Source organism: Fragaria vesca, linkage group LG1, assembly GCF_000184155.1.
Source record: "Fragaria vesca subsp. vesca linkage group LG1, FraVesHawaii_1.0, whole genome shotgun sequence".
Taxonomy (NCBI): domain Eukaryota; kingdom Viridiplantae; phylum Streptophyta; class Magnoliopsida; order Rosales; family Rosaceae; genus Fragaria; species Fragaria vesca.
This window is the reverse complement of record NC_020491.1, coordinates 19,558,607-19,573,593: the sequence shown is the minus strand read 5'-3', so window position 1 is coordinate 19,573,593 and position 14,987 is coordinate 19,558,607. Positions and strand designations below refer to the sequence as shown.

At 38.1% G+C, this 14,987-nt stretch overlaps 2 protein-coding genes and 1 pseudogene across 2 annotated transcripts; all 3 read right to left on the bottom strand.

Moving 5' to 3' along the window:
• Nucleotides 1–1,081: 1,081 nt before the first annotated feature.
• On the bottom strand, nucleotides 1,082–2,977 carry LOC101293434 (probable mannitol dehydrogenase-like). The gene is made up of 5 exons (XM_004288448.1): nucleotides 2,807–2,977; nucleotides 2,515–2,640; nucleotides 1,801–2,314; nucleotides 1,560–1,713; nucleotides 1,082–1,449 (listed from the first exon to the last, which is right to left on the bottom strand). Exons 1-5 carry the CDS (start codon nucleotides 2,902–2,904, stop codon nucleotides 1,247–1,249), a joined length of 1,095 nt encoding a protein of 364 aa, XP_004288496.1. The 5' UTR covers nucleotides 2,905–2,977; the 3' UTR covers nucleotides 1,082–1,246.
• Nucleotides 2,978–7,085: 4,108 nt separating this feature from the next.
• LOC101304143 lies at nucleotides 7,086–8,651 on the bottom strand (annotated as a pseudogene).
• Nucleotides 8,652–9,236: 585 nt separating this feature from the next.
• Nucleotides 9,237–11,859, bottom strand: LOC101293136 (probable mannitol dehydrogenase-like). Its single transcript, XM_004288447.1, has 5 exons — nucleotides 11,579–11,859; nucleotides 11,377–11,490; nucleotides 10,029–10,542; nucleotides 9,798–9,951; nucleotides 9,237–9,641 (listed from the first exon to the last, which is right to left on the bottom strand). Exons 1-5 carry the CDS (start codon nucleotides 11,674–11,676, stop codon nucleotides 9,436–9,438), a joined length of 1,086 nt encoding a protein of 361 aa, XP_004288495.1. The 5' UTR covers nucleotides 11,677–11,859; the 3' UTR covers nucleotides 9,237–9,435.
• Between the last annotated feature and the right edge of the window lie 3,128 nt (nucleotides 11,860–14,987).

Genomic DNA, 14,987 nt, shown 5'->3' with positions numbered 1-14,987 from the left:
AGTCAACTTTTTACCCTTCAAAATGTAGCATATTCAAGAAGGGTTCGGTTCAAGAGACATTGTATTTTACATAAGTTTTTACACGTTTTGTGAGTCATTAGATTTGAAAACATTTAATGGCCTAGATTTATTGTTTGAAAGATGTCAACTAAACACCAAGTGACATGGAAAATGACATGGCATTACTTATCATGAATCAAAAATTATATTAGATTAAATTTCTTTTTATTAGGAAAAAACAAAACCAAAATTGGGGGATTCAGAAATTGAACACGATCAACAAAACAATGAAGAAGAAGGATTGCAGATCAAAAACCAACAACCTGCACAATTTTCTTCTTCTTGGTACAATCAACCTAAGATGGCGTACCAAATTTCCAATTGGAGAGCTTGGTGGAGACGTGGAGTCGATCAAGTCAAAAGTGAAAGCTCTGAAGATGGGCAAGAGCTCCAACATCAAATCTTCATGTACATTTGATATTTTCTTCAAATCTTCATGTATATATACAGTAAACGTATTGGAACACCAGTGGCAATCACGGGTTCATATATCAATAGCTTGATTAATAAGATGGGGATTTGACGATGGTGAATTGGAGATGACAATTGGTGATTATAGAATTGTGAATCATCTTTCTTTTGGTGTCCATAAATCATGGATACGTTGTTCTTCTGCTATATATATAGTTAAGAAAAGAAATATAATCAATTATAATGCCATGTCATTTTCCATGTCAATTGGTATTTCGTTGACATCATTCAAACAATAAATCTAGGTCATTAAATGTTTTTAAATCTAATGACTCACAAAACGTGTAAAAACTTATGTAAAATATGGTGTCTTTTGAACCGGACCCATTTAGGAAATTATTCTTGAACACTTCTAGTTCACCGACTAAACCACAAATCAGCATAACTCCTACATAGATAATTTCCAAAATCATATTAGAAATTAGTCACGATTTTACGGGATACTACATTTGTAGTTGACATATGTCAACAGCATAACAACTTGTCCTTAATTGTAAAATTTTGTCTTTATATGTGTATGATAATTATTTGTAAACTGAAATTCGGCTAGTAATTAAAATGTAGTTTTCTATAAATTAATCAAGCCAAATTGCAACTCTCATCCTCACATGGATGCGGTTATTTTTCATTAAAAGGGCAAGCCCATACCAGCCCAAACAAGGATAAGATCTGATTACAGGAAACTAAATGGATTAGTTCGCAACTAATGCACCATTTACGATGTCTTCAATGTGTTGCCAATGTCGATGACAAATCGATATCTAACGTCAGCTTTTGCGAGGCGTTCTAAGGCAGTGTTCAAATAATCGATTGGGATGACCTCAATATCAGCTTTTATGTCGTGTTTGGCCGCAAAATCGATCATCTCTTGTGTCTCCTTCATGCTTCCATTGCAAGAACCAGCAACTAATTTTCTTCCTATTATTGCACATGCACAGTAAACATTTGTTAATTAGAAAAAGAAAAAATTGACATCCAAGAGTATAAGACCTTCAGTGATCAAGCAGCTACATCATATGCTTGCTTACCCATCAGCAAAGGAAAAACTGGAAGCTCAGCGGGCTTGTCCGGTGCACCGACCATTACAAGCTTTCCCTGAGACTTCAACAAACCAATGAATGGCAGGAGAGGGTGGTTTGCAGACACCGTGTCGATGATCCCGTCCATTGTGCCCATGGCTGCCTATAAAATCAACAAAGGTACTATATAATGTCTCCAACACCAATATATTAATTTGAAGCCATTCAAGAAATTTGTCAAAATAATCACCTGCATTTGATCTTGGTCACGACTGACCAAAAATGAATCAGCACCAAGGTGTTCAATAGCTTCCTCCTTCTTGTTAGAGGACGTACTGATCACCGTAACCTTGACTCCCATAGCCTTGGCAAATTTCACGGCTACGTGACCTAGACCACCAAGGCCAACAATGCCAACATGCATACCGGGTTTGTCAAGTCCAAAATATCTCAAGGGACTGTAAGTTGTAATCCCGGCACATAGGAGCGGCGCAGCACCATCAAGAGGCAGGTTGTCAGGAATACGAACTACAAAGTGCTCATTGGCCACCATAATGTCACTATAACCTCCATAAGTTGCGGTTCCATCGTGATACTTGGCACCGTATGTGGGTATCCATTTTGAGCAGTAATTCTCAAGGGCATTAGCACAACTGTCACAAGATCGGCAAGAACCCACCATGCATCCGACACCGACTTTGTCTCCAACTTTGAATTTTTGCACTTTGCTTCCTACCTCTGTCACTTCACCAACAATCTCATGCCTGCATCAATACATTTTCTTAGTAAGAGTAAGTTACAAAATAACAAAGAAACACAAATCCACAGAGAGAGAGAGAGAGAGAGAGAGAGAGAGAGAGAGAGAGAGCCATTTGTTTATCACGTACTATAAATTATTAGTTAAGCAAAGAAAAAGACTGGAAAATCATGAATGTACGTTGATCACGACGTACGGACTACTTACCCGGGAACCATAGGATATGCAGCAGCCCATTGACTAGACTCCCATTCATTCTTGACCAATGAAAGATCAGAATGACAAATCCCACAGTACAATACTTTGAATGTCACGTCCTTCTCTCCCGTTTCCCTGTAACCAAATCAATAGTACTTCTTCAGTAATATTCCTTGAAAGAATGAACTATATATACCCAGAAGGCCAGAATGCATATATACATACATTATACATAGAATGTTTAACCTAGCTAGCTTTATACTAATGTAAGACTATATTGGACGCAGAAGATGGAGCTAACCTTCTTGAGAAGTTGAAGGGAGATAGATGGCCAGACGAGTCTCTGGCAGCCCATCCAAAGGCTTTCTTAGGGTGTTCGTGCTCTGGAGCTTTGGCCATTTTCTCTCTTAAAATTAAGCTGGAAACTAGAGCACTTACTAGTTAGTACGAGTGATCCGGGCGAGTTTGTGAGGGGGTGACAATTGCAAATATGCACTATATATAGAGAGATGATTAGCGGTCACTGACGTAGTGGCTGAGCAAAATGGATCGCCTAAAGAGTGATATTAATCAAACATTTTCAGGGCTAATCGGACACCTTTCCACCCAGGTACAGGGGCCTCATTACGTACTCAACTCTCAATAGTGCGTAAGTGCTTATCTCAATCATTTTTGTTTAAAGACATTTTTATTTCAAATGGAATAATATTTAATTTCTGCTTCATTTTTTTTGTTGGGGGATATTAAATTTCTGTTCGCAATAATGTTTAGTAACCGTAGTATACGGAGGGTCTCACATACCTCGGTGAATTGCAGCACCTGATTTGGTCTAATTTTTTTTTTTTTTTTTTTCCCTAAAAGTCCAAAACTAGCCGCCCAATCACTCGATCATTGTCAATAAAAAATTTGGTTATTTGGGTTTTTTCAAAACTAAAGGTCCAAATTCGGTCATTTTTAATAGGAAGATTGCGATTTCAACGCAAATATAGAAAGAAAATCCGACCCAAATTACATCGAATTGAGAAAAACTTAAAATAATACATCTCTACTAAGCAGTCTCTAAATTACCAAATTATGTTATGACGATATTATCCTTATTAAGTTCCTTCAGATTATTAAGAACAAGAATTACTATAGTAAATAACCAAATAAAAAACCAAAATAAAATAAAGAGATAATTAGGGAGAGAAAAAAGTGAGAAAAAAAGTGAGTAGTGGATAGAAACTAGAAAGTGGGATTACAATGATTAACTGTACTACACCGAACAGATTAAAAATTAATCATTCCTTAGTTTATGAAAACGTGCAAATTTGCACTAATAGAAGGCTAGTAAAACAATAAAAGTGGGATGTAATTAAGCATTTGTTGAGGGATCAGAATCCTCTCCTTTGCTAGGGGTGGTCCTTGGTTGTCCTTGGCTTTTAATTTCGTCCATTGATATGAAATCCAAGAGTCATTAATCATCCACGTCAGCTAAAGACTATTAATTATTCAAGAGTTGAGATTTCTAGACAAACGACGTGAACATTGTCGTTGCCTCTTCTTCTATTCCATCTGAAACTTGGAAGAGATTCTCTCTTCCTCCTTAAAAAAAGATGGCAGATCTGATTAAATTCATCATTTTTGATTACCCAATTTTCTTATATTTTACAATCTGATGGGATTGTGAGACATTGAATCCATATGCATGTCGAAGAATAAGGTAGATCATGGAGATCTTTTAATCTGCATGATGATGATGAGTTCGGAGGAAAATGATGATGCCAGTTAAGGATGAAGTGGAAAATCAGATTGGAAAACTATCAATCCATGGTGAAAAGGGGTTAAGTGATTTGGGTTTTTAGGGTTTTGGCTGATTTGTGAGATTTAGAATGGCTGTTGCCTTGTTCGTGTGATTGGGGAAATTGGAGAACAAGTCACCGAGGAGGAAGAAGGTGAACAAGGTTATGATTTCTGGTGTCTTTTTTTGTTTCTTCTCTTGCTGGGTTTTGGGTTTGTGGTTTGAATTTTTAATTTGGGGTCTGTGGTGTTCTGCACAAATTCTTGGATGCTTGACTTAGCACCATCAGACTGAAATTTATCTTCTACAAAGTAATCTGGCCAAGCACTGGGCACTTCTCAAATTTAACAATGTTCTCTTTGGTTTTTGAATACAAGTATATAAATTCAAAAACGTAAATCAGTGATAGACACAATATTCTATCATTTGATATTATCTGCAGCCATTAAATGATTGAAGAATTAAATTTCCAGAGACGAAGAAGTGAAAAGGAGAGGAAGAGAAGAAGAAGAGGAAGAGCGACAGAGCGTAAGGCTGCTGACGGCAAGAAACTGAACCAAGCAAACGTCGTTAGCCTTGGAATTACAATCGTTAGCCTTGAAATCTCAATTTTTGAATAATTAATAGTCTTTAGCTGACGTGGATGATTAATGACTCTTGAATTTCGAATCAACGGACGATATTAAAAGCTAAGGACAACCAAGGACCACCCCTAGCCAAGGAGAGGATCCTGATCCTTTGTTGAAGTACAGACAGAATCCGGGCAATATGAAAGATACGTTGAGTAGCTGGACCTTCCGTCACTGATCTTGTTTAATGAACTAAAATAGGTACCAACAATATGTTGTACCATACCTCGTCGACACACCGAAATTCGTTGAGTAGTGGGTAAACTTTCATCATTGACATTGTCAAAAGACAATAAGTAAAATAAAATAAAAACAAAAATGCTCCAAAAAGACTCAAAAGTGAAAATCTAGATCCGACGCATTAGCAATGCTCAAATCAAGAACCAGAATCGGGTCCATTATGGATCTGGTTCACGAAAAGAAACTAACTCCATTTCACATTGTTCTAAAACATATGCTTCACCATTCAAGAAAAAATGACCTAGCAGCCGCTCTGCTAGGGTTTATCGTTGCCGTCTGGTTTTCTACAAAATCTTCATCAACATGCCTAGCGCTCTGCTAGGTTTGGGAGAGTGTTGTATACGGCCTCTCTGTATCCTCCTCTTTCAAGCAGATCTTCGACCATGGAGAACCTCTCTGATGTCGTCGTCGAGTCATATGTGCACTACCTCTCCTTCCTTACCGTCAATACAATCACGCTTCTCGATGCCGATCTCTCCTCCAATTCGTGGTGGGTGGGGCAATGTAGAGGTTACGCAGATTGGTGGGTTTAGTTTGATTTCGTTTGTGGACCGTCTCCGACCAAATCGAGCACAACTCAAAGCAGGTGTGTTGAAGAGATCTAATCCGATTTTATTAGAGATTGGGGGAGGTCCGGCGATACCACAGCGAGCTCACCTTCAAGGTTGTCACGGTACCAAGCTTCCACATGCGTTTGGATGGCGAGCGTACCGGTTTTTGGAGGGCTGGTTTGGATCGGTGGCCGAATTGGATCGTCCTTCAAGCCTTGATTCTGACAGCTTGCATACACAAATTGGCGGTGAACCAGGACAACTTGGGATGGAATCTCTCTGGCAAGAAGCTGCAACGCAATGGTTCTGTGGTACAATATGGATCCGGGCCTGGAGTCGGGTCAAGGTGTGGGATCCGGGCGGACCTTAGGCCTGGGATCAACCCAAGTTCTTCTTTTGGACCTACTGCCACTTTATGTGGTTATGGCCATTTCTTTGGCTTTGGTATTGGTTGACGGACCCACAATTATGGTATCTGTTAATCAAGGATCGTCTGCCAACACGGCCATGTCTGGAATCACCCTTGGCCGGCTTCGATTCTTCAGGATGAAGATTGCCCTCATTCCGATTGGATTTGCGTGGGTAGTCAAATCACCGACTACTCACTTCACTCAACGGCTGCAATCCGTAAGCGTAAAACCAAGTCCATGTGTTATTGTTTTAACGCCGATGCTTATATTGCATTTTTACTTTCGTATGTCTCTTAGTTTTGGATGTGGTTTCTACATCATCTATCTGTAATCTTTTTCTTATAATAAAGTATGACCTCTTTCATTTAAAAAAAAAACATATGCTTCGCCAATTTCAAAAAGAACTAACCCCATTTCGCATTGTGTACCAAAACAACCGTAATTAAATTATATCTTCGCATTGCATTAATAACACAAGAAATTATCAAGTAAATAAATCCATGGTATATAGATCAATTAAGTTTGTTTTTTGAAATCCAACTTAAGTTTGTTTTGGGGTAGGGGAATTTGGTCGGGGTAACAAACAAATGATAATTGTTAGAAGTTGAATAACCCGTGTGTTAATTGTTGTTGTAGTTCAGAATTGATAGTGTTAGTGTATTTCAAGTACTTTTTAGATTGAAGAACTAATCACTCAACGTATGTGAAATGCTTGAAATCCATTGTAACACAGTTTTTGACCACTTCAACAGCTTTATGATTCAAACACAAGTTGGGGAATTCCCTATCTGGATGCTCAACCGGCAAGTCACTTGCAGTATAGTACAAACTTAGGTGATGACCAGAGTCAACAAACCCATTATTATTATTTTTTTTTGGAAGGAAGATATCTATGTGTTTTAAATACAAGTGTCATACTCAATCTGTTCTCATTTCGCCATTTGATTCTGGTTGATCTACTCTGCAAAGCTTAGGGGTCCGCCTTCAATGTGTTTCCAATGTCGATGACGAATCGGTATCTCACGTCTGCTTTGAGAAGGCGTTCCATGACTGCAATGTCAGCCGTTATATTGTGCTTGGCTGCAAAGTCGATCATCTCCTGTGTCTCCTTCAATCCTCCCACACAGCTACCAGCTACTAACTTCCTTCCTTCAATTACAGAACAAAACCATTGTTAACACGAAACCTCCATTACATTACAAGGCACACCAAAAAATTATGGATCATAGTCATCATACAATACCAATATTATGCATGCTTACCCCCGATCAAAGAATAAGCTGGAAGCTCAAGAGGCTTTTCTGGTGCGCCAACCATAACAAGCTTTCCATTAGCCTTCAACAAACTCAGCAAAGGCGGGAGAGGGTGGGTTACAGATACTGTGTCGAGGATACCATCCATTGTGCCCATCGCAGCCTAAGGATTTAACAAAACAGCATTGTGTGACCCTATTGAATGACAATAACATCCAACTATATAAGCTTCTTTGGAAAGAAACTTCCTCCAATAATCACCTGCATCTGATTTTCGTCACAACTGACCAAAAACGAGTCAGCGTGTAAACGCTGCATAGCTTCATCCTTCTTATTAGGGGAGGTACTGATCACTGCGACCTTAACCCCCAGAGCCTTTGCAAACTTAACCCAACGTGGCCTAGACCACCAAGGCCAACTACACCTATATGCATACCTGGCTTGTCAAGGCCATAATATCTCAAGGGGCTGTAAGTTGTAATCCCGGCACACAGGAGAGGGGCAGCGCCATCAAGAGGTAGGTTTTCTGGCATGCGGACTACATAGTGCTCATCAGCCACCATGATGTCGGAGTAACCTTCATATGTAATGGTACCATCATGGTACTTGCTAGGTCAATATCAACTTGGGGCAGTTATTCTCAAGGTCTTTGCCACAACAATCACAAGATCTGCAGGCTCCCACCAGGCATCCAACACCGACCTAGTCTCCAACTTTGAATTTTTCTACTTTGCTTCCTACCTCTGTCACTTGACCAACAATCTCATGCCTGCATACCAAAGGCGTTACTATGTACATATGTGCGGATGCGCCACATTGGTCTAGTTAAAAGAATAGCACAATTAATCCACCTTATATTACTACTTATGTTGCCGTAATACAGGCTTGAATGATGTAGCATTAGATACCTACATTCTAGTCAGGCTGGCTCTTACAATGGGAAAGTGTAAGGAGACAATATGGCTGTACGTACCCAGGAACCATAGGATAGACAGCATTTCCCCATTCATTCTTGATCGAGTGAAGGTCCGAATGACATATCCCACAGTACAACACTTTAAACGTCACATCTTTCTCTCCTGTTTGCCTGCACCGAAATCAATTCACTACATTGTTTAAGAACCAAACCCTTGATGGAAATGAAGAGAAAATCAGCACATTTGTTAAGTAAATGTTATAGTTAAATGGAGTAGATGAATAACCTTCTCGAGAACACCAGATGGATCTTTTGCAGCCCATCCACAGGCTTTCTTGGGGTGCTCTTCCTCTGGAGATTTCGCCATTTTCTCTCTTAATTAGTTTTTGAACAAAAGAATGTTACGAGACCTTGTACATGTATAGAGAGAGTGGGATGGAAGAAGATGGTGAGGATTGCAACTAGGATGTGGGAGTGCTAGTCTTTAGGGTGATTTGCTATAAATATTTTTAGTGACAAATTAGGACCTTACACCACAAAAGTAAACGAGGACAAATAATCGTATGTCAGCGGTACAAGTAGTGCCATGCTATGGTTGCATAATCGAAATGAGATAGACATGGATCATGAAGAAGTATTTGAGCTAGTGACAGAGGTGTTGTCCCCATGAAATTTTGTTGAAGATTTTAGAGGTCATTTTCTTTACAGTATCTTGAAGGAATACTTGATGCTAATAGCAACCAGATGCCATGTCACATTTTCTGTGATATGATCATATGCTCTGATCTCATATTGGCTCAGTTCTGTAGGCTTGAAATCAGTCCAAAAAAAAAAAACACGTAATAAACACATCATACGCTAGTCCCTTCACAAGGCGATCCCCTTGTCTTCTCTGGCTTCAAACTCCTCCACATGCAGAAGAGTTGCAAAGCATAAAACCAACAATTCATTTTCAAATAAACACAGATTTCATTTCCTCATCGAAAAAGAAAAACAAATTGTTTCATTTATTCCAAATCCAGGTCCAGCCTATTGCATTATGCACAGATGCATAATGTACACTACATACATGGTAACAATATTGAGACAGCAAATTAACCAAAATTTCCGTTCTCATTGCACCAATGAACTTTGTATTTGTAATGTGAAGTTTAGAAGCTGGCCTTCAATGTGTTTCCAATGTCAATAACAAACCGATATCTGACGTCTGCTTTGAGAAGTCGCTCCATGGCAGTGTTCAGATAATCGATTGGGATAACCTCAATGTCTGCGGTTATGTTGTGCTTGGCTGCAAAATCAATCATCTCTTGTGTCTCCTTCATACCCCCAATGGCACTCCCAGCTACTATCTTTCTTCCTGTAATTACAAAAAAATAAAAAATGGTTTGTTTGACAATATTGTTTCTATTTAAATGCACTGCTAGTATAATAAGAATGTGATACCATTGTCAACATATTAAGCCAATTTTTCAAAGACCTTAGTTACACAAGAATGGGATTCATTTTTGCTTACCCATGATCAAGGAAAAAGCCGGAAGCTCAAGAGGCTTCTCTGGTGCACCAACCATCACAAGTTTTCCGTGAGCCTTCAACAAACCAATCAACGGCGGGAGAGGATGGAGTGCAGAAACTGTGTCAATGATCCCATCCATTGTGCCCATGGCGGCCTACAAGGACAGCGAAACAACATTAGGTCACCCTACAGGCATGGGAACCACTAAAAGTAATTGAAGCAGCTAGTCACCTGCATTTCATTTGCATCAGTGCTGACCAAAAATGAATCAGCACGGAGTCGTTCCAAAGCTTCTGCCTTCTTCTTAGGGGAGGTACTTATCACTGTAACCTTAACCCCCAGAGCCTTAGCAAATTTAACAGCCACGTGGCCAAGACCACCTAGACCAACCACACCGACATGCATACCAGGTTTGTCAAGTCCAAAATGTTTCAAGGGGCTGTAAGTTGTAATGCCGGCACATAGGAGAGGAGCAGCACCATCAAGAGGGAGGTTCTCTGGAATACGAACAATGAAATGCTCGTCGGCCACCATGATGTCAGAGTAACCTCCGTACGTCATGGTTCCATCAAAGTTCACGGAACCATAGGTGAGTATCATCTTGGGGCAGTAGTTCTCAAGGTGGTCAGCACAACTATCACAAGATCGGCAAGATCCCACCATGCATCCAACACCTACCCTGTCTCCAACCTTGACGTTCTGCACTTTACTCCCTACCTCAGTCACTACACCAACAATCTCATGCCTGCATTCACAATCCCACATGTAAACACTTTCACTATTAAAAGTTACAGACACCAAGAGATAAAGCTGAGTTATTTAATAGAGGCATTGCCCCCGAGAGTATTACAAGCATATGGAGATTATACCAAATTAGAATCAATAGAATCGTCCAAGATGCTAGAATGTCCTTGCATCTTACATCAGAAATCAGTAACTATAGAACTTTTACATCCAACGATGCAACTCCAATGAACTAATGCATAACCTTGGTAGTACTAGCTGGTTAAGTAATTGAACTAACAAGAACCAAATGTGTCTACAAGAAATAATCACTATTTGCATTCGCAGTGTTCTACTATGAACCCAAATTCAGCAGTAGTTTGCTGACATAGGTTTTGACTATGAAATATGATCTATATTACCTTTTATTTTCCGATGCTCAATCTATAATACCCTTTCTATCATTCTATGTGCCTGAACATAATAATTTTAGCTACAAAACAAACACATTTCCAATAACAACTCAATATTATATGCTGTAAGAGACCGAGCAAGCAGCATCAGCAGACTTTCAAAGCTTAAAATAAAACAAAGCTCCCCGACAGCAAACAATCTTATTTTAATTTATTTTGAACATGAATGAAAAGGCACAAAAAATTATCACTTTTTTTGTATTCCTGTTTGATAACAACAACCACTGGGCACTAGAAACCCACAATCTGTTAGGGACATCCCTATCAAAACAACAATTTTTAATCCACAGTAAAACCAGGTACTAAACCCTAATTAAGCAAATAACCATAATCATGTTCATAAAGACTCAAGATTTAAGCATAAAAAGTTGATACGAACATACCCAGGAACAAGAGGGTAGGTAGAAGAACCCCATTCATTCTTGACCATGTGAAGGTCAGAATGGCATATCCCACAGTACAACACTTTAAAGGCCACATCTTTCTCACCAGTTTCTCTGCACCACAAAGAAAGGTTCAACTTTTAGAGCACAAAATGGGGTCAGAAACCAGAGATTCAGAGAGAAATTAGAAAAAGGGCAAAACCTTCTTGAGAAATTGAAGGGGGAGAGAACACCAGATGTGTCCCTGGCAGCCCATCCAATGGCCTTCTTGGGGTGTTCTTGGTCTGGAGATGCCACCATTTTCAGTACAGTGGAGAGGTAAGTGAGCTTTGTTACTGGGAGACGAAAATGGTGAGGGCAGAGAGGTCAATATATATAGTGGTGGAAGGGTTTGGTGGTCTGGGCTGGGCTTGGCTGGTGCTGACGTAAAGGGTGAGCAAATGGTGGATGATTCTTGATGAGGTTAGCACTTAGCACTTGGCACCACAAATTTTGCAGATGATTCCAGACAACCTCAAGAACTTTGTCATTGTTTAAAAGAGATTTTGGGAATTTGACTTAAAAAGAAGAGAGAGATTAGGGAAAGTTATTTGAGTTTCAAAGGACAGAATGGAAAGAAATATTTACATTAAGAAAAATAAAATTAGGATGCGTCTATTGCCACATCATAAACCATTTTACTCACCTCGCATTCTCTTCATCCCTCACTCATATAATTTTAAATGTAAATTTATTTTGTTCACTCATTAAAAATACCTAAAAAATCATTTTCTCAATTTTACTTTCTTCACTCTACATTCTCTTCATATATTTTATCAAATTCAGATTTGCTTAAGATAAGTAAAATCACAAAATGAATAAAAATTCACATGAAAGTATAAATCCAAGTTAAAGAACAAGAAAAAACTCTCAAATTTAACAACTCAATGATATAAGTCGATATCAAGACGCACAATGTCTGTAAATGTATCTCTAGCAGCAACGTCTTTCATACTTTTAAGTTTCTTGAACTGATCTAGCCGTTGTTCATAAATACGGTACATTAGTTGTCCATAAGAATTTACATACAAAGTCGACATGAGAAATAATAAGTAAAGAGATAGACGAATAATTAACAAAGAAAAAAAATACAAACAATTTACCTCATCTTCAGGTTAAATGCTAGTGTCTTCAAACTCACGACCGAATATAGGGCACGTTTACTAACTTGGAATGTAAATTATCATGAATCGGTATCAATAACAATCGGCATCAACAAGAATCGGTATGAGAATATTTCATATCATTCTAGTGTTTACTTACCATAAGGAATGAAAACATTACGATTGATGTTGTTTACTTACCATATGAAATTGGAATTAAAACTAGTTTGATTACTAAAATACCCCTACAAAAAATGAATTTAAAATACCCTTAAAATACCATATATATTTTTAAAGTTAGGTAATTTAGAAATATTATAATTATGTGAGGATATTTTGGGGAGAAAAACTTGATTTCATTATCTTGATTCTGATACTCATCTCCTCCCTTGGGTATCGAATAAGGGGTTTCGTCAGGAATTGATTCCTGATAAGCAAGTGAGACCCACATTCATTCCAATACTTTGACATATGTTAGTAAACGCCAGAATTTACCTATTCCGGAATCAATTACACAACTCTCAATTCCATTCCAGGTTAGTAAACATACCCATAATAAATCTGGGTTAGAGTTATGAAATTTGTGTTCATCCAAAACAAAAAGATTAAAAAGAAAAAGAAAAAGAAAAAAATTGTAATTTATAACAACTTATTGTCCCTTTTACTGTAATTTTACATCATTTTGGTATTTCAATAAATCAACAACGTGTGAGGTGACCAAAGTGGTTTGTGGGGTGACAATAAACGCACCCTAAAATTAACTCTCAAACATACATCCGCACTTGTTGTTTTCTCTTTCAGAATGAAATGTATTTTTTTTTATCAGGTAAAAAACTTAAATATTACAACTTCGTGAGTTGAAGTCACAACCTCTCACTTACTAAGGAGAGCCTATGCCCCATTAGATCAAATGGTTCTGGGTAAATGTACTTTTGATTTTACAAAAAAATAAAAAAATAAGATAGAAGAAACATGTGTGAACTCATAAAATGGAAAGTGGAAATTTTGCTCCTCTAGTGTTCTTATTAATCAAAATTTTGAAGGCGGACCTTTTGATTTTGTTTAAAGTTTAATTTTAAAAGGTCTGTTGGCTAAATTAATACGTCTAATAATATATGGAATTATGACCTATATTATTTGTGGAACTTCCAGCCCAACGCTCTTTATACTTGTCAGCTCTCTTGAAAATGTATTGATGCAAGAGTCTTCTGGGCGGTACATCACTACATCGATGATTTGATGTGAAGAGTGTAGAGGCTGGACAATGAAAATGACAAGAGTTTAACCTGATACCTAACTTAGTTTGGTAGATCACTAGATGCAGATTGTAGTCTTCATATTTCTTTACCGAGCTGGCGAGCTAATGATCAAGCTAACCAGAAGTCATATCATAGATGTGGTACAACAACAAAGTGATTGACATTTCTTGTACATCGCCATTATCTGCTCGTTATTTGGATATGTCTATCTAAATTCTATGTTATTTGCATACTTTTAACAATTCTATCTTCATGCATACCCAACCGAAATCAATTTTCAAATATTACTTATGTAGAAATTAACATAAAATGAAATAATTATTTCAACGAATCACGGTCGACAATATAGTTCCGTGAGTGATGTGTGTTATAGCTACATGTACCAATACTGATAATGATAGCACATCTTATTTAGAGACTGATAAAATATCATAATTCACAATTTCTTTTTTGAGGAGGAAACATCAGAATTTTATTCAAAGCAAGAAAATAGAATTACAACGCTTGGGAATTATCGGTGGTAGAAGTAACTTACTCACTCTCACCCCTCCTACTGGAATAAGTCACGGGTCCGTCATTATCAATGACATCTATAAGCCAATTGGGCCCAATCTCTAACCATGAATAACACCCATCACTACCAGGACAAGAACTTTAGCTGACGAAAAAGTTTCGTCGGCCTATTAGCTAAATTCGTCGGCTAACATCTTAGCCGATGAGCCTTCGTTGGCTATGGTTTCATCGGGAAAAAGTCGTCGGCGATGACTTTAGCCGACGAAACAAGAAGACGTCATCGGCTATTGTCCCAAAATTTAGCCGACGAAAAAGATGTCGGCTATTGTCCCAGAATTAAGTCGACGAATATCTTCAATGTTTCGTCGACCGTAGTCTGAGACTTTAGTTGATGAAACATTTAAGATATTCGTCGGCTTAAGTATGTAATAAAAAATTTAAAAAATAACTATAGCCGACGAAATATAGTCTGTTTCGTCGGCTTTAGAAAGGTTTAGCTGACGAAACATGCCTTAATTCATCGGCTAAACCTTATAAAAAAAATTTTTAAATACTATAGCCGACGAATTGTGGCATGTTTCGTCGGCTATAAGTCCATTCCAGTAAAAAAAAAAAACCCAAATTTCTAAATTACTATTCCAAGCAAGCTGCAAAATACACCAAAACAATTCCATATAACCAACAACAAGCACATAAA